The sequence below is a fragment of the Gymnogyps californianus genome, chromosome 3 (genome assembly GCF_018139145.2).
Source record: "Gymnogyps californianus isolate 813 chromosome 3, ASM1813914v2, whole genome shotgun sequence".
NCBI classification, from domain to species: domain Eukaryota; kingdom Metazoa; phylum Chordata; class Aves; order Accipitriformes; family Cathartidae; genus Gymnogyps; species Gymnogyps californianus.
The window spans coordinates 19,986,080-20,012,453 of NC_059473.1; the positions used below are offsets into that span (position 1 = coordinate 19,986,080).

A 26,374-nucleotide genomic window follows, 5' to 3' on the forward strand; every position below is an offset into this window, starting at 1 on the left:
TGCTATGTAACAGGTGTTTAATTATCGTTTTTAAGCTTCTAAAGTCTACACCTTTTTAGGTCCAGATTTTTTCTCTTTCGGACAGTAGCTAATCAAACCCATTTTTGTGCTGGATTTAGTGTCTCGGTGCCTACCTTCTATACTCAGTAAAACTGACAGTGTGGACAGTTCGTGTTTGTAGTAGGCTGAAGTGCACTTACCTGGCGTGCAGAGCGGGGCAGGGACGTGCTCGTTTACCACCTCTGTTCATTATCATTGTCTCAGATTGCTGAGCACTGTGAGGCATATTAAAAAATAGAAAGGTTCTACAGGCGGTGGTTTTTTTTGTCCAGCTCTCGCTGGTGACTGAGCCTGGAAGAGCTGCTGTAACATAAGATCACAAACCAGAGTCCTGATGTGCTTCCTTTCATCGAGGCTGGGCCCCCTGAAGCAGATCTGCTCCAGAAGGGAGAGAGAAAATGCTTCGAGCCTTCTACTCGCATCTGAAAATCGGTTTGGCAGGTATCGTATAGCAAACTTCCTTCCCACTTACTTTATCTGTGTTGTGACTGAACAGTCCCTGGGGAAGTATTCAGTGATACCAGAATATGGCAGCGCTCCCTAGCACCACAGCAGATGTCTGCATGTGCATTAAAGATGAGAGAGGATGATCTCCAGCTCTGAAATGTAAGGCCACACAGGGGACAGAAGGAAGGCAAAACCAAATGGCCAGAGATCAAGACTAGTGCAAGAGGGAGCACAGTGGTGCCTGTAAACAGCTGTCGTCGTCAGAGGTGAGCTGATTCCTCCTGAATAAGCAACCTTTTTTCAATATACTGCACCTGAAACAGGTTTGGGGATGGTCTTCTCTGAGAAGAGTCTGGTTTAGACAAAGTGAATGATTCTGTATTTTCTTCCTGTCTATTCAGAACAGACTGGCCTGAACCATACAACATTTTGCAAACGAGAACACAAATTTTGACTAATGAAAGCGTTTCCAAGTACACGTAGCATTAGCGCTCACTGCTAATCTGGAAGCAGTTAGTTGTCTTAGACCTTCAAGCTGTACTTGAATTCTTTAAGGCAGCGCTGCAGTCAAATCTTGTAGGGAGACCCGAGAGCTACTGTGCCTTCCTCTGCTGGCACCCGGGTGCAGAAGCAGCACAGAAGGCAGAGGAAAGGGAGCGAGAGGTCTCATCTCTGCTCAGAAAACTGATCCAGGCTGGTCCGCAACCCGTCTGCCCTAATGATTTTCTGTCATGGCACATCAGGTGGCTTTGAGCACTAAGATTCAAATGTGCCCAGCAGGAGTGTTGACTTGCCTTCTGTGAAACAAGCTACATGGTATTCTTGAGTCTAAAGCCCTGTGGGATGGAGCAGGGCTCTGCTGGAGTGACTCTTATTTAACAGCTTCCATTTCAATTGATATTGTGAAATAATACTAATCCATGCAAGTGTTATTGGTGGATTATATTTCCCTGTGCTTGCAGGGGTAGGGAAGTATATCTGAAGTGACTGGAGAACAAAACCATACTGAAATCGGTCATCTGGATACAGTTTAAGAGTGTTTGAAGCTCAACTGCATGCACTGGGGACTGTTGCTGGCAGAAACAGCCTTTCAAATTCAATTTTCTTTGAGCAGTTTGCCTTCAATCTGACCTTTGTAACAGATGCAGTACAGAATCAATAGGTTCTGAATTGACGCTTCTCTCTGCTGTCACCAAGCAAAATCTCAGTTATTAAAAAATTTAAAAGAAACACACAGGTATTATTCAAAATTTTAATGCAAGTTTCTTTTAATTTTGAATTAATCAAATTTTTATTCTTTAGTAGGAATACAATACCCTGCAGAAGCAGCGCAAAGCCACAGTGTCTTGAGCCTATCCAGGGCTATGATTTTAGTTAAAAGTACAAATTCAGTGCAGAGGTAGCTTGGGCTATAATTACACCTACCCAATCCCTCCTTCTGGTCCGAGCTACAGGCGCCTGTGTGTTTCAGCTGCTCCTCACATGTTGCTGTCCCTGGAGCCTGGCGCAGGGGAGCTGAGCTTCCTCACAGCCGGGAAGCTGCTTAACAGCCCAGGCTGGGAGAGGAAGGCAGCCAGAAGTAGCCAGCTGGCTCGTTGAAAGGTACTGTAGATCATCGGTGCTGATTAACCGATGCACTTGTGCAAGTTAGGTCTTGCTAGGCTGTTCCCCATTCTTTATGCGAGGAACCTCACACCTACACCAACTCAAGTTTTACTGCTGCCGTGAAAAAAAGCCTTTCATAACAGTTAAACTGTTAGTAGTTATTAGTTGTAAGGTCTATTTTTCAATTTCAAAGCAAGAGTCAGGAATACTACAGAACAGACTTTACATGTCTGTGCTTGGGGGAGAAGATAACCAAGTAATCTTCATGCTACTTTCTTCGCCTAGCTGAACAAAAAAAAAAACCCAACCCAAAATCAGTAGGTCCCCCCAGCAGTATCTCATTGAGATATACTGCATTTTTCTTGCTGTCCTCTCTCACATCTGGTCAAGAATAAGATCTAATTACATGGATTACAGTAGACTTAGTAAGGCCTGTACATGTGCTAAGCTATGAGCAATTACCCCGTTGTTTGCTAGGGGAGTTATTCTCCTTTCTTTCTACAAAGTTGCTCTTTCTCTACTTTCCCAACAAACTGCAGAATATCTTCAGCAAGAAGTTCAGGTTCCTCCAAAGCCGCGAAGTGGCCACCTCGAGGCATGAAATGGAAGGAAACTATGTTGGTGTATTTCTTCTGGGCCCAAGCCTGGGGTGTGTGCATGACTTCATTAGGGAAGGAGGCAATGCCAGTAGGTACTTGTACTGTGAGCCTGAGAGAGGAGAGAGAATAATTTTAATCTTTCAAACACTTAACTCTGCAAGAAATGGAAAGTCCCAAGGAAATGTTGTTCTCAAACAGTTGGGCACACTATTGTTAGGCAATTAAAATTTGACTTCCAGATCCTAAATTTGAAGACTAGACAACGCTCCCATTCCTGGGGGGGGGGGGGGGGAAATATTTTTTTTTTGCATACGTTGATATTAAGGCAATTTTGCAAGGGATCCACGGCATGAGAGTTAGAAGCATGGAAATTGAGAAGAGAGCCCTAGGAGGTGGTGGGTATCAAGTTGCCTCATGCTGCATTCAGGGCTCAAGAGTCATGTATTGAGGGGAAAGCACACAATTTGACAAGAGCTGGAGAGAGATTTACAGTGAAGATTACAAGCAGAACATGTTGAGCCTGGCAGGACAACTGGAGGGTGGGCAGGGGAAGAATTATCTTGAACTGCTGCAAAGGGGGAGGAGAGAGGAGGAATAATAGAGAGTAAATCTAGACTAGTTCAGAGGAAACGTTTCTGAACGTGAGACTTGACCCTGTAAAGTAGCTCTGGCTTTTAACTGGCACGAATGCACTCTACAGAACATTTTGCACGTTAGTAAGTGTAGGGAAGCAACCGGATTTGAGGGAAAAAGTATCTTAGAAAGTGGAATGATCCCCACTTGTTATAAACAGAGCAACATTTTCTAGGTTTAAATATCCCATACACATAAGCTGCATTGTCAGAAGTGACAGACTTTAAAATTTAGATACAAAAATTGTTGGACACGTAACCGATGGCAGCCTGAAAACAGGACTATGTCATTTTACATAGGACTTTGAGACTCTTTCCTCTAGGCACATAGAAGCTCATCTAGCTCATCTCGTGTAGGCAGAATCGGAGCAGGATACTGCCCACAGTGTAGCCACAACAGCTTCAAGAACTGAGTCAGCTTCCTGGGAGCATCATTTCACAGCTAAATAAATACCATAGCAGTGAGCTGTGGTTGCAAATACCTCAGGGCAGGTTTAAGCCTTCACTAATACTCAAGCTGACACAAGTATATGCAACCAAGCTGCTGTCTTAAGTGTCTGCGGAGCAGGAACATCAGTCTTACTGACTTTCAAATTATGCAGTTTGTCAGTATACTGAAGTTGCTTCCAAAGGTAGGACTTAAATCTTTTGCAGAAACAGGCAAACTGTGTCCAAAAAAGTACTAGAACTACAAACCAAATAATAAACAAAACTGACTGCGTGACTCAGTTGCAGGCTAATTTAGTAACTGAAGTAAAATCTGGAAGTACTTGCACAGGCTTTTCCCTAGCTAGATACACCATGAATGGAGGTCCTCAAGCAGTGCCTCCAGTCAGATCTCCTTACTGATGGTTCAGGATTCTTACCTAATTACCGGGTTTTCCAAGCACAACACAGTACATCAACTAACAGACCTGTCCTGCAGAGGAACATTGTGATACAGCATTGCTTTTCCTCAGCATTCAGAAACTTGCAGCAGCTAGAAGACATAAGCAACCTGTCTGCAACCATAAAATTAAGTTCAGGGCAAAATATTTAAAGAAAAAAAACCACTTACCTTTCATGTTTCTGCGTGCCTATCCCCTTCTGCAAATTTTCTTTGTAGAAACGCATTGAGGAGACTATGCAGCCTGACACCCAGTAGATCATGATATTGGTGAGCAGATCATCCAGGTTAAACTTCCTGAATAGGTAAGCCCAGAGATTGCTTAGTTAGAACTGAATTCCATTTTGCATTACTTTAGCAGGGACTTGACTTTGGTTTGGTTGTAAGAAAAAAAAGTTCCAGGAAAAAATAGTTAACTTGGTTAAGAAGAGAGTTGAAAGGTGAAGCGTGCTACTCCCCCTCTGTCTGTCAGTGACCAATAAAGCATGTTAAACGCTTTCAGACACAAACTGGGAAGTGACATTTTAACTCCTACACAGAAGGCAGACTCCAACAAGCACCTTATGCTCCAGCATAGCTGTCTCTACTGTCCATAGACTGGGTGGGTAGGAGCAGAAGAGCACATGGAACAGCTTGTGCCACTTACTGCTTGTAATTTGAAATGCTACCATGAGCCTTCAATAGAGCCATCACACCAACATGTGCTGTAAACAGTGCATGTTTCGTATCAAACTATTAGCTGTATGCAGTGCAAACATTCTATTCAAATCCATTGTCACTGGACCTTTTCATAACGTGCCCCCTTTGTTCCATTCCTGCCAGGTACCTCAGCAATTTTCAAAGGGGACTTCATCTCGGATTTCTGCCGCACGCTAAGAATGATCCTTTATTACCAAATGGTAGGTAGATGAAGCAATACTGATCAATCTAAAGCAAATTCATAGAGAGTTAAGTATTAGTATGAAAATGAATCATGAGTTCTGTTTCCCAGCCTCTTAATGTACGTTAAACTTTTGTTTTTCTGTCCTAATGAGATTCTTCCACCGAAGTCAGTTTTTAATACCCAGGAGTTGCAGGGTGTATCTCTTTTCTAGGAGATCAAAGTGGGAAGGGAGTACATCAGCCTTCATGGCCTGTTTGCTTCTTTGCGTGCTGTAGTACAGCACTGCACCATTTGTGGTCACTACAGGCTCCCTAGGAGATGTGAGGCGATCAATTCAGACAAACTTCTTTAGCTATGACTCTGGGCTTAGTCACCTCATCCAAAATGGCATAAGAGGAAATGCTTACCTCTCTAGTCCTCCATCCTCTAAATTTTGGAATTCCAGATCAGTCCACGTAGAAAACTTCTCCAAGATGTATGCGGCCAGTCCTACAGGAGAGTCATTCAAACCACAGCCTGAAAAGGAGGAGGAAAATTTAACTAAAATTGTGATATCCGACTACTGAACTCAGACTGTTACAGAAGCGGCCCATTATAATACAGTGTAGATAACTTCACAAAGCTGTTCCAGCAGCTATGTTCTTAAATAAATAAATAAAATAGTAGAACAAGTTGGAGCCATTTATTATTGAATCATAAACTGATAGTATCTGCAAACCAACAGGCTCTGCATTAGCTCACACTGTATGTTTTTTGAACTGATGTAACAGTATTGGATTTCTGCTGGGTTTTTTTTTCTTGTAAGCTAATAAGATTAAGCTCTATGTGCCCAGTAGGGTTTGCTTCCATTAACCTGGAAGTTGTCGTGTATTAAACAGCATTACAGGGCCAAACCCCACATGCCTACACATGACCAGGAGAATTTGCACCATTATCTAACAGCAAAAACATCTTAAGGATTATTAGAAAGTCATTATGGAAGAGCAAAGCTTTACTAAAAGGTCCATCTTCTGAATTAGCAATAGCCAACTGCCTTCATGTAGAACAGCACTTAATATACTTTTTATAGTTTGTTTTGCTTGGACAGAAAAAACACACCTGCACCTGGAACTTTGCTAATACATCCTAGTGCTGTGAAATACAGGGACCATAAACTGTCCCAGCTGCTCAGAAAAACCTTAGAAAAAGCTTTTCCTGAGGAACAGCAATATATCTGAAGTTCCATCCATGCAACCCAACCTTCCTGAAAGATGCCTAACACTGCAGCTAGCACAATTTCATCAGTAATTGCTATTTAAACATGACAGTTGCGTTTCAGTTATCAAACAACTAATACTGATAACTGAAATACCAAGTGTTTGACAAAGTTATATTGAGCATGCTTTCCAGATCTGCAGAACTAGACAAGCAATAGCCTGTTCTCATATACTTACTGTGCACAAAGAAGAGTACATCAGTTTACATATAGGAAAAATTTACATTGATCCTAACAGTACTTGGAATACAGGCACTGCCTATTTCAGTCAGTTGAAAATGAACCCGCACTCCGTGCAGGTTTCCCAAAGAATAAGTGTAAAATCAAACACATACAAGCCAGTTTGATCAAGAGCCAGCTCTGAAGCAATCAAGAGTATAGTATTAGCAAGCATAGTGTGTATCTATCTATCTATCTATCTATCTATCTCAAGAGCCAGAGACAGCTTCCTCGCTTAGGACAGCTTGCAAGATAGCCCTGTACCACCAGAAGTCTCAGGAAGACTGCGGTAGCCTGTATGGCTGTGCTTCTTCCAGCTACCTTACACTCCCTTCTTCAAAGTGTTTTTCTCCCTATGGGAACCTGCCAGGCTCCTCTCTTCTTTGTCCTCAAAATTGCAGGAATGCTCCTGCTCCAGCTCCCAAAACATGAACTGGCTGCTGGTTCCCAGTCTGTGCAGTCTGCTGTGACAGACCACATGTTACTGGTAGGGACAACAATCAGCCAGAAAACCACAGCAGAAGGAGCATGGCTAGGCATCTTTCAGCTACCAGCTTCCCCATCTTTTCTTAAAGCAGAAAAGGAATTAGAGACTAGTAATTTTTAGAAACCAAAACTCAAAGAAATCACCATTATTTAAAATCCATAAAACTATCATTTTGCCTACACATTTTAAGAATATATACCTGCTTCTGTAGGTAAGCTTATGAAAAACCATTAAGAAATAGTTTCCTTAGCTATGTTTTTAATAAAATCCACGAGTGAATTGCTGCTGCACTAAAATATATTCAGTTGTTCAATTCAGTTGCAAAAGATGTTTTTAAAATAGAAACACTTAATACTCAGATACTTACAGTAGTTAAGCAATCTGAGTGACTAGCTCATCTAGAAAGAACATTCATAGGTACACTTTTTTTTTTCCCTTGAAAGTCTGCAAGTGATTCAGAACAATGAGTGAAAACAAAATTTTATTTTAATTTTCAGGTATTACTTATCCCTAAAAATAAGCTACATTGTGTGCTGAGACAGCTAAAAGCTTCCTGTAGTTTACATCATTTGAATGTGATCCATTCTCTGTGAAGAAACTCTCTTTTGCTCTCAGCATAGCTGCATTTGCAATAGAATTACAGTCCCCAGTGATAGCAGAAGTGGAAAAGTATTAAATAAACTATTTATGAAAACTGAAAATTAGGTCAGTGGCACTTACAGCATACTCAATTTTGATGTGCAGATTTACCACTTCTGCATCCGAAAGTGAGTGTAACGCTATATACCCATATATAACCTTTTCAGACTTGGATACAGAAAAGGAGCCCACCTTTTAAAAACTCTAACCTTCCTACTTCAATTTCCCTGAAAAAAACTTATTTTCTGCGCATTTTAAGCAGTATGTTTTATTTCTATGAAAGTACAACTAAAACGAACAGACTAAGTATTCTCAGCTCAAAAGGTTTTTTTGTTTGTTTGTTTTACCAACAGTATCAGGCTTTGTAGCCTGTATGTGAGCGTAGCCAGACTCCGACAAGATCCTGTAGAGCCCTTTTTTCAAGAAGGGAAACATCCGCCTAACATCTTCATCCTGGAAACCGAAGAGCCCTGGAAGATAGCGGCCCAGCAGAATGGAGAGCAGGTGAATGAAGCCCATGTTCGTCACTGAGGCTAGATTTAAATGGAGGCCTTTCACATGGCTAAAAATAAAAACAGAAAAAGCCCCCACAAATTAACAAAAATAAAATGTGATTCAAAGTTGTTACATTTAAAATGTTATCAAAAAAAATGGACACACTCAAATTCCGACCTGCTAATTACATCATGACCTTAGCTGTACTTTGTAGCTTTTGTGGCTTTTCACACAAAAATGACAAGTCAAAGGGGCAACTGTCAGTAATCAGCACACACTCCTGGGCACTAAGCCACAAATCCTCCTTTCATTACAAGTACTTATCCCACTCCAGACCCCAGTGGGGCCATTACAAAACTACTGCACAACCGTTTGAAAGAACAGGTATATAGTATAAACTACGGTATGTAATTTTGGATCACTGCTTAACACTGAGCACTGAAGAGAGAAACTACACAGTGCTCATATAAGGACTTGGACAGGAACTCTCAAGTGCACAAGAAATAACTATTCAAAGAATACAACAGCTTTGCATGCCAATCATGCAGCACTGTACCAAAGGGGTACTCACTTGGGAGCTATCTGGGCCAGATTGGTGCAGATGAGCCAGCCCCAGTCACCACCCTGTGCGTAGAACTCGTTGAATCCCAGTCTGAGCATCAATTCATAAAAAATAGAAGCAGCACTTACAGAATTGAAGTCTGCATTAAAAAAAAAAAAAGAACACTGTTGCATTAATTCCAGCTACGCTTCTGACTGTGCAGTATTTATTCTCCCCATAAAGGCAACGTTCAAGTTCCTAAAAAGCTACAAGTCTGTAGCTTTTCCTTGCCTGTCTGACAGACTATATGGAAGCCCTTGTCGCATCATCCAGGCAAGGTCTAGAGAGCAAGCAGAAACTGTGAGGAGAAAGTCCAGCCTTTGTTGCAGACTCATGTTCTCCTAACCCCACCAGTTGCCCATGCACTTGCCCCACTGAGGGGTTGCCAGACTCCCTTTAAACTGTAGTCATACTCCAGCTGAGCCCTGTCAGAGGCACTGAGCATTGCCCAGGGAATGTGTTTCCGTATTGTCTACTGTGAGCACAGTCTCATCTTAATGATAGTCGGAAACTTTAAGTTTCCACTAGTGATGCATTTCTCCACTTCACTAAACGCTGACCACATAAATCATAACCAGGGAAGTACAGAAAAGCAAAACCAACCTTCCCCACATCATTCACCTGCACACATAATTAAATACTAAACTCAGTATCACTTTAAATACTACCTTGCTCCAATTTGTTGCAGCTTGCACTTGCATAATTCAGAGCACAAGCTGAACGAGCAGGTATTGGGCTGCAATCTACCATGTAGATACATGAATTGATTTGTTTCAACTGTTGCTTCTCACCTACCTGTATAATGCTGTTGAATATGGATTCAAAACACCCAAAAGGAACAGTAAAAAATTAAGTTTACTCTTCCTGCTCACCCACACACAATTCATTAACTCAGTTACAATTCATGAGTTGTCACTTCTTAACTTTTTATACTCCTTTGTAAATTATCTATACATTGGTCCTGAAACTAACAGTGTCACCTGAAGTCACACTCTTATCTCCCTCTTCCCACAAGACACACAGGATCTTTTGTTTCTACACTGGGAAAACAAGAAGAGCCAGGAGTTACTGTTCTGCTAACAGGGCTATCTCACTGTGAGACTAGGCTTGTATTAGTTCAGTTTCTTCTCATACATCATACCTTTTTTGTGGGGTGCTTCTGAGAAACCATAACCAGGGATAGATGGGCAAATGACTTCAAAAATGTGTTCATCACTGAGGCCATGGCTTGCAGGATCCGTCAGGAGAGGGATAATTTTGTAAAACTCATAAAATGAGCCAGGCCAACCATGAACCATTAATAATGGCTTTGCAGACTGGCCTTCAGGCAAACGAGGAGGCTTTACGTGAACAAAATGGATATCAATGCCTGTAAAAATAAAATAATTAATTAACATGCCCAAATTTACCATGACACTGAAACTAATCACAGAACAGATTATGAATAAATCTTTTCTGAAGTCCTTTTTTGGTGATCCTCCAAATACACTGCACTTCTCTGGATCCACTTATTGAAGAACCTGGAAGTACTTTATAATGGGCAATTAAACATCACAGCAGCCAAATGAGGTCGGCATATTTCTGTTTTAAAATAAATTGGCAAATTAAGACATAGAAGTGAAGCAACCTACTAACGGTAACACAGTGACTCACACAGCTTAAAGGCACAAGAGACGATTACATCATTTAGTCCAAGTGCCCTTAAATTTTACCCAAATGTCCCTATATGGCACCACATGGGCTTCCGCCAACCACAGATTTTTCATCCTGAAAGGCATACAATTGCAACTTGAAGGCATCAAGAGATAGGGAATCCATCATAACTAGCAGCTGCTTGTCTGGGGGCGTTAATCACTTTCCTTGTTTTGTGCATGCCTTACTTTCCATTTGAACATGTCTGGCTTCTGTCTCCAGCCATGGATCCTAACGTGACAGCAAAAGGAATTTAAAAAGCCTTCAGTAAGTATCCTGTGTCTGAGGAGGCTTCCTGTAATCAAGTCACACATCTTAACTGCTGATAAACCAATCATGCTGAATCAAGGGTTTGAAAAAATGCCTTGCTAAAAGAGTTAAAGCGCTCAATTTTGTAGTTCTTTTCTACCTTTTGTCCAAAGCTTTCAGTATCTCTTTAAGTGAGTAAACCAAAACAGGAAACTGTGTTCTAGTACCAGTCTCCTCATTGTTAAGTAAAAAGGTAAAAATTGCAGTCCTATTTCCTTTGCGATCCTTACAGTATGTAAGCAGTCGGCTTCACACAGTGTTGCGCTAGGTGAGCTGCTAGGTTGCTTCAGGTGAAGCACTTTTCCTCGAACCCATTCAGGGCTTTGCTTTCTAGGAAACAATAATTTGCTCTTAGGAGAGCCTGAATGCCTCACTTCTTGATGTATTTAAGCACATTTTACTCACATCAACTCCAGCTCACCAGCAATCCCACCCTCTTTCACTGACTGAGATTTCCCCATCCTTGACAATTCTGTGGATTTCTGTATTCTCTGAAAAACTTTCAAGTGATGACAGAAGCTAGGAATCTGATATACGGCATGTTTGATCTTGTCTTTTCATGTCTCATCTCTGTAATCATTCCTAACATTGAAATTTCTTTTCCTGTTGCTATACATAGTGCATTGTCCTTAGCTTCTTTTCCCTTTCTTGTCTCAGATGATACATCTTTTTTTTTTCTTTTTTAAGGGAAGACTTTTTGCTTTTATCTTTTTCAGCACTAACCAAGTTGTATACATTTAAATAAAATCTTTATGTTCTAACCGCTACGTAACAACCATTTATTGTCCCAAATCCATTTTAAATATTATGGTGGACTACCTCATTTGAAACAACGTACAATTATGGGTGCAAGTAAAAACATAATAGCATAATCTCAAGCTTGAATTTTGCCATCACGTGAGACAATTGCCTGCTGTGCTCTAAATCTACAACTGTACCCCCAAGTGACCCAAGCACAACCCTAATTCAAGCATTTAAAACATCCAGTTTGACCAAGCTCCAGCACCACCAGACCTTAGCTGAACGGCCTCTTTCAAAAGGTGTCTGTGCTTTGAATGAAAAGACAAACCATTCACTCACACCTGGCAGCACGTCAACCCCAAGGGAAAGGCATTCTGCGTTTCTAGGCCTACGAATGCTTGAAATGGTGCAGCAGAGCACATCTGCCCTGCCAAGCAGAGACAACCTGAGCAGCCAGCACACCCTGCTGAGGAGGGCTGCCAGGCTGATGGCATCACCGTGACAGCAGCAGCTGGAGAACTACATGGAGCAAGAGGAGGCATCTGTGGGTATTTCTGCGTGATTGCATGCAAGTCAGGGAACATGTGTACATCTTAAGATCCAGTTCTGGTTCCAAATGCCGGTCTTGGCTCCTGTTAACACCAGCTGACAACCCATCCGTGCACAAGGGAATTCTATTTGTCATTCCTTGACCTAAAGGCTTCACTTACGATGAAGGAGTTTCTCGCTGCTTCAGCAGCGGTGCCAATGATCCACGCCACGGCAGCCAGGGAGGGAAGGCCCATGCGACACAACCATAGCATTCTTACCACTGAGATCCCTTGTAGACAAAATTATGTATTACTGTTTGTTTATTTTTTTAAGGGAAAAAGCCACACACCTTGAATCTTAGTTTTGAATTGTGGGTACTTGTTGAGGACTTCAACTTGTTTCTTCCAATTGAACTGGTTTTTCCAGTAGGAGACAACCTTCCTGAGATACACTGAGTTAGTCCCATAATGGAAGCAACTGTTCTCCAGTGGCTCGGTGAATCGAGCCTGGTCAAGTCTCCTAAATAAGTCCTATAGGGAAAAAGAAGGAAGAGACATTACAAGCACTTGTGTCTGCCATCTTGTGCTCTACTGTGCATGGTTTCTAGTTATTCCCAAGTGAAATGAGAACAATGAAAATAACATCTCTAATGACACCTGTGCATTTTGCTGATGCTCCATCAGCTGTTCCAATTCTTTTTCTCCTCCAGATGGCCTCCTTCCTCTTCCATTTACAGCTGTTCTTAACACTCTCTCTGTCTTTGTTTTGCAGGGCTGGCTAACCTGTTTGCCAGGCTGATAACCACAGAGGAAAAGATACTCTTCTGACAGTACTGTGGCTTCACAGTTTAAGTCTTGTTGCCTTTCCACGGTACTTTGTTCCCCAGGTTACCTGCGAGCCCAACTGCACAATCAACACATGGATCTGGCCCAAACCTTTTGCTCTCCTTCCCAAACCAAGGGGCTGGATGTCTTCACTAGGAAACACTCTGAGGGATTTCACATGGCCACAAAGTTGGTGAAACTAGAGTGGAATTAAAGTTTCCCAATCTAGAATAACTATGAAAGTGACCTTCCCACTGCACTTCAAGGTTACAGGGGATGCTGACAATACTGCAAAATCAGTCCAAAATCGCTCAGCAGGGAAGGACAGCCAAGAGCCCCTTCCTACTGCGAACAGAACCACAGAATAGTTGAAGGTGGAAGGCAGGTCTGGAAATCTAATACTGCTCAAAGCTCTGTGGGGTTTAAACCTGAACAGCATTTTCTAATATAGCGATAGAGAGAGCTCTCACTCTGACTAAGACGAGTTAGGTGTATGCACTGGCTCACGCCTCACACTGAACAGGCAGTCTCAGTCTAGACAAGATGTTAGTATGTAAGCTCACTGTTTTGGCATTTAACACGTGTACAGAAAGCATGGATTTTTAAATGAAGTTTTTAACATCTCTTTACATACATGCTTTTTGTCCATGCTCAACACCTTTTAAAAAATGTTTTAGTAATATATGCTAGCATAATTTTTAACTCCTAGTTTATGTAAGAATATATTTAGAAACAGAGTTTTCTACCGATGGATTATGTTGCAATAGCTGTCATAATACAGAATTGCATGTTTCAAAAACATCTGTTAGAAATTATCTAGCTTTATGCCTGCAGTGTAAGGGGAAAACATTGGAGATCAATGTCCATTGATATTACTAAGGAGGGCAAACAAAGTGTTAAAAAACCCAGGCCTTACTGAGAAAATAGGAATCTATTATAAGTGAATAATACGAGCAATCCCATGAGTACTGTTTGAACCACTACTCCACACAGATCTATGAAATTGTGCAATGCCTGACTTAAACACACACAATCAAAATCTTGCTAGCTAACAAATTCTGCAACGTATGTGTTTACTGTAATTACCACTGTGGTATTAGTGTTGACCAAAGTAGATCATTAATTATAGAAGAATCAGCATCCAACACAGCTGCAAACATAAAGCAGTCAAGAAAATGAGATATTCGTAATTGCTTTTGAAAGAAAAAAAGAAAAAAAAAAGACATTGTTCTTATTCTGGTCTACACAATCAAACTGAGGAAGGTGCACAAAGAGGAACACAGAGTTGAGTTATCTGTAATATGATTTTTACGTTTATTAGGCTTTACAGAGTAGATTTATTTACTAGAAATCTTGCAGCAGGCAGCTGAGAACAAAATTGTATAGTAGGATGTGAAATCTGCCTATCCATACCTATCTTCTGAAGTACTGAAAAATCCCTTCCCCAAGTCCTAGACATCATTGCTCATTCTCATAAATGTAACTATTGGTTCAATTTTAAAATTACTTCCAAACAAGTTCTGCATTTATTTGGCCATTTCTTTCTTCTCTCTCCCCAGTATAGAGATTTGCTTACGCTCAGCTCTTCTTCTGTAGTTTCCACCTTAAATGGCCAAATAGTTGTATCTTCTTCAGTGTCAGGCTTTTGTCCCTTGCCCCACCATCCCTCTTTGAAGGGTAACGTCTCTTCTTTCTTCTTGGAAAGCAAGAAGTAGATGATGACTGTCCCCAGAACCAGGAATACTTCGAGCAGCATAATGCCTGCAAGAGAAGAACAGAACTCTGGTAAGCCCAATCAGATAGCAGAGACATGCGACGTACTTTGTAAAGACTATAGTGGTTTACTCGCTTTTAAAGATAGGATCTACATGATATTCTGTCACTCACAGGACATCAACACTTCTGTAAAAATTCAGAAATAGGATGTTTTAATCTACGCAACTTAAATGGGGAGGAATTAATTTTTTTACATAAAAGACATTTAGTAAAAACAGAACTCAAAGCAAGTCAAGAGATCACATGGCTTGGTAATTAAATAGTCCTCTGATTAAACACGCCATGTTGGCTTCCTCAGTGGCCGCTGATTGCTGCTAAACTTCAACAGTAAAGGAGGTGACTGTGGATATAACTCAAGTGTAATGCTTTTTCTTCCTCTGAAGCTCTAGATTTCCCACAAATTCCAAAGCAGAGCACCTCTTCAGTAAGGCTCACCTATCTATTGTTACACATTTGGAAGGAAGAAAACACTGAGACATATATAGAGAAAAAAAAAAGTGAAGAGCATGAGGGCAGCCACCTTGTACCTCCCAATCAGCCTGGGGGAGTGGGGCAGTGATATATTTATATAACCCTTGAACAGCAGTGCAAAGGGTAGAAGGACCTTCCCTTTCTTTCTCCCTCTGAAGTGTTTTGAAGAGGAAACAAAAGACCACATGCATGCTCTCCTGGCTCTAAAACGACCTTCCCCAAGTGATAAAATTCTGTCAAAGTGAAGAACAACCTGATTTCACAGCATATCTGCATAACCCGACTGCAGGGCTGTTGTGCTTTAGTCAAACAGAACACCTTAACCAAAACAAACAAACAAAAAAATCCATTTGAACTGGTTCATGCTGCAAGTAGAAGAAATAGTTTCTCAGACTCTCTTTAATAATTAATGTTTTCAAGCATCCCTTTAAGTATAAGAAATGTTTGTAAGGTGGTTTGGGGAACAGCACCGTCATCATTATAATGCATAATTTTAAAGAATGTCATGTTTCAAACACTCATTTGCTGGGGAATTGATAAGACATGAAGTATTTGAAAACTTCTAGGGCAAGCATTGTTTATGACACAGAACAGTCTTCATTCTCTCCAGAGCTGGAAGGTTTTGTTGGGTTTGCTGCTGCAGAGTAATTTGATGCTCTGAAATTGCTCAAAGATGTTCCTGGATCAAAACAGGAATTGTAACACAAGTTAATGGCAGTTCACGTGATTATAACAGGAGTAAAATTGACCTGTCTTGTAGGTGACTTTATGTGACGGGACACATTTTAGTCAACCTCTTGAGTTTAATTTTCTAATGCCTGACAACAAATAAATAAATAAACAAAATGGTCAAAATAAGCACCCACTAAAACATTTGTACAGAAGTCAGGCACTATGCAGATAGGACAGCAAGCTACAAAAATATATTGCTTAGACATGCAAGTGCTACAGCCTTGAAAAGTGACCTGAAATTCCTTAATCCTCAGAGGCTGGAGAAATGGGAATGATAGGCACTGAAAGAACTTGATCTGTTTATTCGTCTCACTGGTCCTTCCATAATTTCTGCTGTTTGAGGAGGTGCTAGTTTTTTTCCACAATGTTCTCTGGAGCACAAGACAACAATCTTTTCCCACCTCCACCATACTCAGGCCATAACTTACCCCAGAATTAAAAAGTTTGTCCAATTTCAGCTTGCCTCAACACATAAACCAATGCAGTCTAGGAGCCTCCAGAGCACAATTAAATTTTACTGCAAAGCAGAACTGGAGGGGCTTTTAGAAACCTCAAAGCACTTTACATAGAAATAATATCTACCACAGCATTTAATAGCATTTCTATTACTAAGTCTTCACCGAGAAGAACAGCAACTTCCCTGAAATCACAGCACAACTCAGGCCATGTCTAGACTACAAAGGTTCACCAGCATAACTATGTAAACACCACAATACGAAAAATTCAAACTTCAGTATGTTTACAAAGCCCCACGACAAACAGCCGTGCCAAGAGAAAAGAGAGCTGCTGTCAGTGCCAGCCCCGTTGTTCAGGCAGGATGGCTGGGGTACCTAGACAAACAGAGGACTCTTTCTCCTGGCTTATGCTGTTATCAGCACCATTGCCTCTGCCAACACGGTGACAGAGGCACAGCACCTAACACAGAACTGCTTTACCCAGGAACACAATCCCAGCCCATTCTCTAGCAAGAAAGTTGTATGTCCTAAATCATTGGAGTACCCAGATCTACAAAAATATTTCTGCTTCCCCCATCTGCTCTCAAGGAGACATGAGAAATGAAAATTTTTGCAGCAGAAGACATGGGAGGGATTGTGTGCAAACATGCGTATTTTGCATTTGCCCCGGACTGTTTGTACAAAGAACTCACTATGTGAGAAGATACCCATTTGTGCAATTAATTCCAAACAGACTTCAGGATGAGCTTGTTTACAGTCCAGCAATAAGCGCCAAAATCAATTTCAGGTCTCACAAAAGTTCTGTCTTCTATTACAGAGAATTGGGGCTAGTGACAAATCGATTTGCATGAGATGTCATTTTGACTTGGAAGAAGCCGCCTCTGATACTGGTTGGATTATTTTTTGCTAACAGAGAGAGCTCCCAAGTTACTCTCTATATTCAATCTCTCCCAGTTCCCTTGAAAGTGCCTGTAAAATTCCTAATTACAACAAACACAGGGGCCTAGAGCTCCAACTATGCTACATTTTTTTCCAAGTGCACAGGAGGAAGAGAAAAGGCGAAGTGCATCAGCAGTATTTTAACTTGCACCAGTTCATAGCACACTCAAAGGGATTGTTTTGCTAGTGATGAGTTACTGGAACACAGCATGCTCCTACCAACTTCTCCAGCCTGTGCTGAGAGGAAACCACTTAAAGCAAACGCACTCAATGATTTCCCAAGTTTGCTATTCAAGCTAGTTCTCTAAAACTCCTGTGTGTTATTTGAACAGCATGAAACAGCATCATGACGCGTCTGCACCGGAATTTCCTTTGCTAATCACTACTGATGTGTTGATAGCTGTTGAGAGATAGAACTTATTAGCCCCTTACACTTTTTCCATGATACAGCAATACAGCACCACAAATGTGGAAGGAGAAACAGGTACAATAAAACTTTTCTATACTTGCAGTTTTCAGACATGTAAACAATAAAGTGCTGGTGTTTTTATTCTCTGAAGTCTCTTGATGCAACCATACTGGCATGTTGCCTTTAAAAATTACTACTTCAAAGGGAGTTCATGTTTTGGTCTGGCTTTTTCCTCTTTTTATGTGACCAAAGGCAAGACCTTAGAAGGAAATATTTCCATTTATTCCATGGTCAAGTACTTAGGCTCCAAGACTTTGCTGTACCCCAGGGTGGATATTGTTTGTAGACAGCACTTAAATATCTTAGACAGTACTTTTATCCTAAAGAGTCCAAGGAAGAATGTTTTTGTTTTGCTACTTTAAAAACATGTTTTGAAAGAAAAATGTTGAAGTGTGATGGATCCAGTAAATAGCCCAAAAACTAGCTCCTCTTGAAGAAGGCCAAGTGCATCTCAAGAAATACGTTGTTTGCAAGAAAACCCCAAAACTTTCTTACAGTATCTTACTATTCCTTGTTGAAAACACTCTTGTTTCTCAGCATTTTTTGCATTTTGATTTGCACTGTCCTCTGTTCATGCATTAACAGCACAGCTAATAGCTCCAGAGGAACAGAGCAATTATTATTTATATCAAAGCTATGTCCTGTCTCATGCCCTGTCTTCATCAGTATCCAGTAACAGATGCCCTGGAGAACAGCGCTATTTATTTTTTAGAAAGGTCATCTATGAAATAGCTTAATGGTAAAATCCTCATCTTGTTCTAGTAGTAATCATTCACCTTTGCCTTGCAGCATTAGAATCCATCTGAATCATGCTATTGGAGGAATAAGCAACTGGAAAGACTTTCAGTCTAACATCTGGAAACCCGTTTTGGCCCAAATGCTACGCAACCCAGCTACTATGGCCTGAATGATGCACAATACCCCCAACTCCGAGTGGTGCTATTAAACTGTATCGGTGCAAAACAGCTAGCGCATGGGTGATGCAAAAGCTCAAAGAGACCATGCTGCTTTCAGACACATGCCAGAGGTGATCACGGTTTAGTTAATAACATTTTCTCTCCAAGGTTGATTTACTAGCAGACTGCAAGGTAGCTCAGAGCAGTTAGCACCCTCTGATGCTGTCAGATACAAGGTTTATTGATTAATAATTACTCTGCAGGAGAAATAACAGCTCAATTTAGAAGTGGTGTTTCCGTTTATTGTTGTTCTGTTACATAAACTCCCCCATTAGGTTTTACTGAAAAGGCACTCCTCTGCCGCAGTGTCTTTGTTTACAGATCGGTTCGCCTGAAGAGCAGCAATTGCAGGTTACTCTTCCCAACACATCTGAAGGAAAAACAACCCACTGAAGGACTTCAAAAACTCAGGGCACCTGTAACAGGGTCCCCTAGCACTGACAGCCTAAAAGGCATGGCACAGTCCCAGAAGCTTCACCCTCAGTCCATGTCCTACCATCTTTGGGCATCACATTTTTGTCATTATGTAACACCAGAAAGAGAAAACCATGAAGTGAAGACATTTGTGTAAGAAAAGCTTCCTATTTATGTAGTTTATGGAGCATTATGACAACCTTCAAAATAGCTTAGCAACGCAGGAATTGCTTTGCATAAAACTGATAACATCTCCCAGGTGAGCATAAAATGATACATTAACATTATAGGAAAGGAGGAGAGGTAGGCATCGGATGAAATAAAGCGTCCTACGCAGGGATGCAAATGAAAGACAGGAAATACAAATCCAACAGAGTTTCTGGCTTGTCTCGATAAGAAATTTAGCATTTACATTTTTTATTGCCATAGGGAGGTGGCACACAATGCTATCTCCAAAACAGCAGGAAGAGATGATATCATTCTGTTCCACAGTCTTTTTCTAGACTGTTCGCAATCAGGAATTAGCCAGTACAGCAGGAACCTAATTAGAAGACTACAACCAAGGAAAGGGGTCACCTCCCCAGAGAAGGAGAAAGCACACTCTCTCTCCCAGGGGGACGGCTAGGCCTCTCCCAGGAGCAGGGCACACTGCACCCGGGACAGGGTTGGGGGTATGCCTCCATCACCACTGAGGAACGCCCCACGCCTGTGGCAGTAAGGCACCGCTCCCTTGCAGCTGTTCATCTGCTTTGCCCCTTGGACAACAGCAACAATCAACAGAGAGCCAATGTAAGGCTCTGGGGGTACCCATATGCATCACCCAGAACTTGAACTTATGGCAGTTAGTCCCTGAGGCACTTCGTTCCAGGGGAGTAGCTGAGTACCTTACACAACATATTCCCACCTAATTTTTCCTATGATACGATGACAGTCAAGTGGTATCATCTCTTCAGTACTACACTGAAATCTGACAGGCACCGAGACCCAAGCCTAGCTAAGCATAAAAGAAAAGTAATACGGGACTAAATTCACCGTTATCCACTTTGCCCCACCCAGAAGAGGCGTATTTATCCAACCACTGGCTGGTCAAAGCTCATCTCAGAATCATAATTTAAAATACTGTATGCCACATTTTTAAGAGGAAAATACTCAATTTACAAGAACACATATTTAAGCAACACTGCTTGCTCTTTCAAATCCATGCCCAACACATTCTTATGTGCTGCTTAAAAACATTTATTTATCTCATTTTTCCTTATTTTGCTTCAACGAACCCACTTCCTTCAGAGAGTCTAAAAAAAGCCTGTGGGCTGCATAAATGCAAACTGGCAGAATCCAACCTAGGATCTGTGTGATACCTGTTGTTGTGATCTAATGACAATGTGCACGATTCAGGGGAACGGAGATCTAGTCTCCATCTGCAATAATTTCTCTTTAGGACTCTACAGACAGAAGAGCTGCTAAAGGATTCTTAAATCAGCACTGTTCAGTCACGATAATTAAGAGTGAAAGAACTGTTTAAAATTTCACAATAATGCATTTGATAGCTACAGTGTTAAGGTTAGATCATGCAAAGATTTTATCCTATTTGTTGACCCTCAAATTCCAACAATAACAGAGGTTTTTTGCATGAATGCAGAGAAGCAACAGAAGCCTGGCATACAGCTTGGGGGTGAACACAGCTGAAAGCTGGGTCTCCTAGACAGAGCTCTCCCAAATCACGTTACAGTTAAAAAAGGGAAGGATATCATGCCAATAAAAAGTTTTTAGAACAGTTCATAGCCACTGTCCATCCAACTGACACAGTCCAATACAATAGACTCCAAAGAACATCTTGAGCTTTACTTCACATTTAATTTCTAATGTCTGAAAAGAAATTACAAAGAGCACATTGTTCCGTTTTGCCTTCTACCAGTTTCTAGCAATAATGAGGTTAACCTCCTCATCCTATGCCAGGAGCTGCATTTTAAAGAGAAGGGTGGAAAAAAGGGCAGATGAACCAAAAGAGTTAGATATTACAGATATGGAAATGAGATCGAGATAATTGTTCCTCAGGCCTTAAAGGAAATTCAGGCACTATTTTTAGCTTCACTAAATCCTCCAGTACTAAAGAGCAAAAGGTTGCCTTTCTCCCCTGCGATGGTATTATGGCCAATGTTTTGCCCAGTCTGATCTCTAGACAAGACTCAGATTCATCCCGTACTGCTTGGTGGTATGGCACAGCGTGTGTCCTTCTGTTTACTGTGGGATTTTCCATTAATCTAATTCTCTTAAGATTCTTCTGTGAAATCAGAGAGGGAAAGATCTTCTTTAACTAGCAGCTTTACAAGATTTTTGTATTAGCACTGTTAGAAAACTGTGTTACTAAAACCTTTAATTATTAACAGATGCAGAATTGATATGTACGTGGTGCCTTAGAGGGGAAAAAAAAGTGCAAACAGTTTGAAATCTTGCACTGTAAAGTATGTAAGAACAAAGTACACTACAATCTTTCAGTTAAAAGAAGGTGTGGAGATGGAAATGATGAATATAAAGACTGCCATTTCTGGCAATCTGCAAGACAGTAAGATGAGGTGCATGCTGTAAATTTAAATTAGGATCATGACTCCAAGTAGTAAGGGCAGCATGAATGAAAACGTGTATGAGAGTGTAAAAAGAATTTAAAAATATATTTTTTTAAATAAATTGTGACTATGGAAACAGGAAGAGATAGAAACTTGTTATCTCTCTATGAAGTCTTTATTCTCAAAGAGAAAAGGAACTTTGAATGATGAGAGAGGAGGGGAACAGATGGTAGTCATCATCTTCTGTCAAATAACTGCAACACCAAAAGGATGTGCCAGAGTAAACATGTAACACGAACAATTCTTGCTACTTCATCTCTCTCTTAATAACAACTAAATATTTAAGTTCTCTTTGGATTTAAGGGCTTCGTCTAGAAAAGTGCACTACCTGTACCCACCAGATTAGAGCAATTAACACTCATGATGAAGCAGCCAAGAGGACTAGGTCCTTCAACAGAGCTTTATTTTTGATTCATAATACACAGCCATTTAACCTGAGAGAAAGACTCATCTTCTATTAGACAGCAAAGCATACCCAGGGTACAGATGTGGTGGGCAGCCAGGGCACACAGAACAAACTGGTAGAGCAATAGTTACGTGTCTTCAATGCAGAGTTCAAAAGAAGAAAAAAAAAAAAAATCACCTGCTGGCTGCAATAAATGAGAAGAATTGCTTGAGGTAGAGAAAGAAAGAAAAAATAGAAGTTTGCTGAGCCTTTACTTATCTTGTGATTACACCTAATCATCTCCAACAGAGATGTTTCAAAAAAAAAAAAAAAAAAAGTTGGAGGAATGTCAGAGAACAGCTCACTTTTCAGAGAAGAAACCTAGAAAACAGCTCCTGTTCTTTACCCAGTAGGATCCCTCCATAAACATGATCATAGATAATTTCCTCATTCTGGCAAATGCATTAGGAGACAGCATCATACACTATTGAAAAAAGCAACTAACAAAGCATGGCTACCACGACTCCCACAAAAATATTCCCAGTCCTGCTAATCAGAAAGCATTTAATCAATAACAACATGCTTAAATATATATCAAAGCTGATAATGCCACTTTAAAAAAAAAACCAAACAAAACCAACATAAAACCCAGGGTATATTCAAATCATTGTTAGCAATCCTGCTATGTCTAGCATGACCAAGATATTAAAGCAAATGCCATTTTAAAAGTGGATTTTTGTGCTTTACTATTTACGTAAATACCCATTTACACACGTAATGATGCTTTTAATTAAAAATAATGCATTCAGAGGAAGAATCCAGGACTTTTTCAGTAGTAGTATTCAGAAGGGAAAAAAGTATTTTCAACATTAATTACAAGCAGACCAAAGCTCTTCAGAGAGAAGCAAGTCGCTCTACTTTCCAAGTGACTTTTCTTTAGGGACTTACACAGTAATTAGAGATCTATTTGCCACGTTTGGAACTTGCACATTAAAGACGACTGCCCTGGTTCTGGGATTGTGCGTTGCATGAAGAAAATATTCTTGCAGGCTCAACGAAGCAGTGCACACTCTACCACAAAGGTAAGACTTTACCTCTGCTCATCTGGCCACAAAATTTGAATACTCCAACTATAATACAAGAAACGTGCATAGGAATATGCAAGATAATCAATTCATTTTGCCTAGAGCTATAAACTATACTTCACCTACCACCCCCATCCCTGCTTTGCTACTTCTCCACTGACAAATTACTTGACAAACTATTACTGAAGAAACAAGAATTTCTGGGAGTATTACCGTTCCGGAATTATTACCCCAAACCTTTTTATTTACCTGTTGTAATTACTTAGAACAAATTGGCCATGTATATTCTACTAAGAAGCCTGAACTTGTTTCACAGTGCTTACCATACTAAAACATTGCAGTTCTATGTCTAAAAATACTAGGTAAGTCTGAAAGGTTTGCTGAAACCCTAGATAAACAAACAGGCTGAAAACATGGTATTACCCTACGGAATGACCAAATACAAGAAGTGTAGTAGATCAACAGGGGGAAAAAAAACACCTTTTAAAACACCTAGTAACCCAAAACCTATTTTGGGCAATTCATACAGAAAAATTGCATGTGGATTCTGGCTGCACTGGTTATTACCAACTGTGCTGTATTTCGAATTATTTACTTCAACACCATGATTACCCCTATGAAAAAAAAACCAAAATTAGGAAGAAATAACAAACAAGCAGAGTTTAAGCGAATCATACACAAGTTTTTATATATGAATTCAGACTGGAAAAGATGTAGAACAAAGAGTCACGAACTTGACACTATGCCAGGACCTTCCCCACAAAGAATTCAGCTCTGACAAAGATCTAATCCTTGTCCTTGCACAACTTCTACTGCAGATTGATTTTTCAAAGCTGCCTAATTGCTTTTGGTGCCTATCTTCCATTGATTTTCAGTAAGCATTAGCAATTTGTGCACTCAAGTCTCAGTTTTAGCTTACTTCAGACAGGAGTAATATCCGTTTCAGAGGAGAAGCATGGCACCTCAAAAGAATAGTGCCAATCAAAATATTAAACCCGCATTTGTGGCTGTGTAAGTAAATTTGAGACAGTGGCTTCTAAGACTGAGCCTAGCTACAGCTTCACCTACAATAACTAGGCAAGTTCTCTTATTTTAGATAAAGCTATGCTATGAAAATAAGGGAAGAGAAAGCAACCTAATTCAATAGAACTGGAAAATTAAGCAATGCACTTGGTTATGATACGTTTTAACTGCAGGGCAAAGTCAAAATCCCAACTGAATTCTGACAAACTGAGCCAAACTTGAGAAGCGAGTGCGTCATTTGCTTAGTCTTTGCAGATTGCTCAGTTATGCAACAAAATACGGTCATTAAACTTAAAAGGTTTTCTTCTCATCCCTAAAATGCTTGTTCAGCAAAGGGAACTATGTATATGGTACTCATTCCAACAATTTTCAGTTTTGGCAAATGACCCATAAACCAAAAAAAAAAAAAAAAAGTTCAATTTCACATCCCCATTTAGAAATGCGTAAAAAAACCAAACAAAAACAGACCAAACCATTTATATGCCAATAGTTAAAGCCACTTACTGTAACTAAACCAGGAAACCTGGCCAGATTCCCAATGAACGCTAAATAAAATTGTTGTTTCCATAAGTATTGTCAGCAGTAAGGCCAGCTTATCAGGAACCTTAAACCAGACAAACAACCCTGACTCCAGCAAGCTGTCAGGGAATGTCACATCTACTCTCCCCCCAGAAAAGCCTATTAGGGCCTTCCTGTTCCCAAAATGAACCCAGAAATGCCCACCCGGCCCACTGCTATTATTCAGACTTTAATAATACCCACTGTTAAGAATATTTTGATACTACCAGCTGGCAGAGGGGCGCACACTCTTTAAAACAATGGTATTTAAGGCACGTAGGCGCAGAGCCCACTTGCAACGCTCCCCGCTCCCTCTCTCTTGCTGTTCAACGTCCACAGGCTTCGGCAGGAGACGCCGCACACAGAATAACCTGTAAAAGTAATTTCATTTACTGGACGGAAAGTTCAGGCCAGCGCTCTCGCTTCGCCCCCTCTTCCCTTCACTGTGTACCACCGTGGCTACCAGGGCAGAGGCACCATTTCACCCCCCAGGCAGGGAACTTCACAAACACTCCTCAGTCCCCGCCCGCAGCGCGGGATTGCCCTCAGCTTCGGCCGCCGCGGGGGAGGCGCCCCCTCAGCCGCCCGGTAACAGCCGCCCGGTAACGGCTGCCGGGTAACGGCCGCCGCCCCCTGCCCGTGCGGGTGGCAGGAGACCAGGACCTCGCCCGGTGAGGCGAGGGGCTGCCCTCCCCGCCCGGCCGCCGCTACACGAGCGGGGCGAAAGCTGAAACGCGCGCTAAATGCTGCGGTTGTCCTGCCGGGCGGCTGCGGAGCAACTCGGAGCGGCGGACCGGCTGCGGTAAGGCACAGCCCCACCGCTGACAGGTTTCGCGCCTCTCCCCTGAGGCGACGGAGCAAGCCCGCGGGCTTCCCCTCGCAACCCACCCGGCAACCGCCCGCCCAGCGCTGTTACCTGCCGCGGCCGGACCGGGACCGCGCACGCCTCGCCTCGCTGCCGAGGCCGCCCACCGGCACGCCGGGAAAGGGGCACGGTACCGGCCGAGCCCCTCTGTCCGCAGCCCGCTGGGAGATGTAGTTCCTGCGGCAAGCTGAGCGGTGCGGGCCGGCCGCCCCCGCTGAAGACAAACAAGTTGACGGCCGCGAAGGCTTTACCGCCCTTGACGCCGGCCCCAGACAAGGGGCGTTGACACCTGCTGCCCCCAGCCGCGGACAGACCTGGTGGCTCCCTGCCCGCAGCGCTCCGGCACACCGGTGTTCAGCACCGACCAAAAACTGGGCAGTGGGGAGCAACGAGGCTCACCTGGGCTTTGAAGCACAGGTGGTCACAGTGTTACAGACTTTAGCCCAACAAACACTAATTCACTGTTGTAACGCCAGAATTAGGACACAGCCAGGCAGCAACTATTGAGTGGCACCACGTGTGAGCTTCCTAAATGGCTTCTCAGCCAATCTCACCAGCACTCACTGCACTGTAGTAGGACTGACTTAAGAGAAACACATTCAGACTGCTCCACCTCCCCAGCTGCTGTCCTGTGCAGCACAACTATGTGCCTAACAGAAGGAATACACTGAGGATGCATGTAACAGGGGTGCTTTTTCCCTGAACCTGTGTTCCCCA

The 26,374-nt window shown here is 41.7% G+C and overlaps 1 protein-coding gene and 1 long non-coding RNA gene across 7 annotated transcripts in view; one reads left to right on the top strand and one right to left on the bottom strand.

Annotated features, from left to right (window-relative positions):
* EPHX1 (epoxide hydrolase 1) overlaps positions 1–25,982 on the bottom strand; it is a 330,376-nt gene extending 304,394 nt beyond the window's left edge. Inside the window, exons 1-10 of one of the 6 annotated variants that reach the window (XM_050895061.1) lie at positions 25,709–25,982; positions 25,020–25,163; positions 14,482–14,666; positions 12,431–12,611; positions 9,950–10,177; positions 8,779–8,908; positions 8,060–8,274; positions 5,520–5,628; positions 4,401–4,526; positions 1,759–2,820 (exon numbers count right to left, since the gene is read on the bottom strand). In XM_050895061.1, coding sequence (XP_050751018.1) covers positions 2,595–2,820; positions 4,401–4,526; positions 5,520–5,628; positions 8,060–8,274; positions 8,779–8,908; positions 9,950–10,177; positions 12,431–12,611; positions 14,482–14,661 — 1,395 coding nt within the window. In that variant the 5' untranslated portion in view covers positions 14,662–14,666; positions 25,020–25,163; positions 25,709–25,982 and the 3' untranslated portion in view covers positions 1,759–2,594. Of the gene's footprint in view, positions 1–1,758; positions 2,821–4,257; positions 4,323–4,400; positions 4,527–5,519; positions 5,629–8,059; positions 8,275–8,778; positions 8,909–9,949; positions 10,178–12,430; positions 12,612–14,481; positions 14,667–23,074; positions 23,185–24,996; positions 25,164–25,708 lie in introns of those variants that run through there. The other 5 variants (XM_050895062.1, XM_050895064.1, XR_007766311.1 and 2 more) reach the window with 5 other exon arrangements.
* LOC127015256 (uncharacterized) lies at positions 4,484–8,126 on the top strand. Its single transcript, XR_007766312.1, has 3 exons — positions 4,484–4,534; positions 5,052–5,128; positions 8,066–8,126. It is a non-coding gene; the product is annotated as an uncharacterized LOC127015256 (long non-coding RNA).
* Positions 25,983–26,374: the final 392 nt, after the last annotated feature.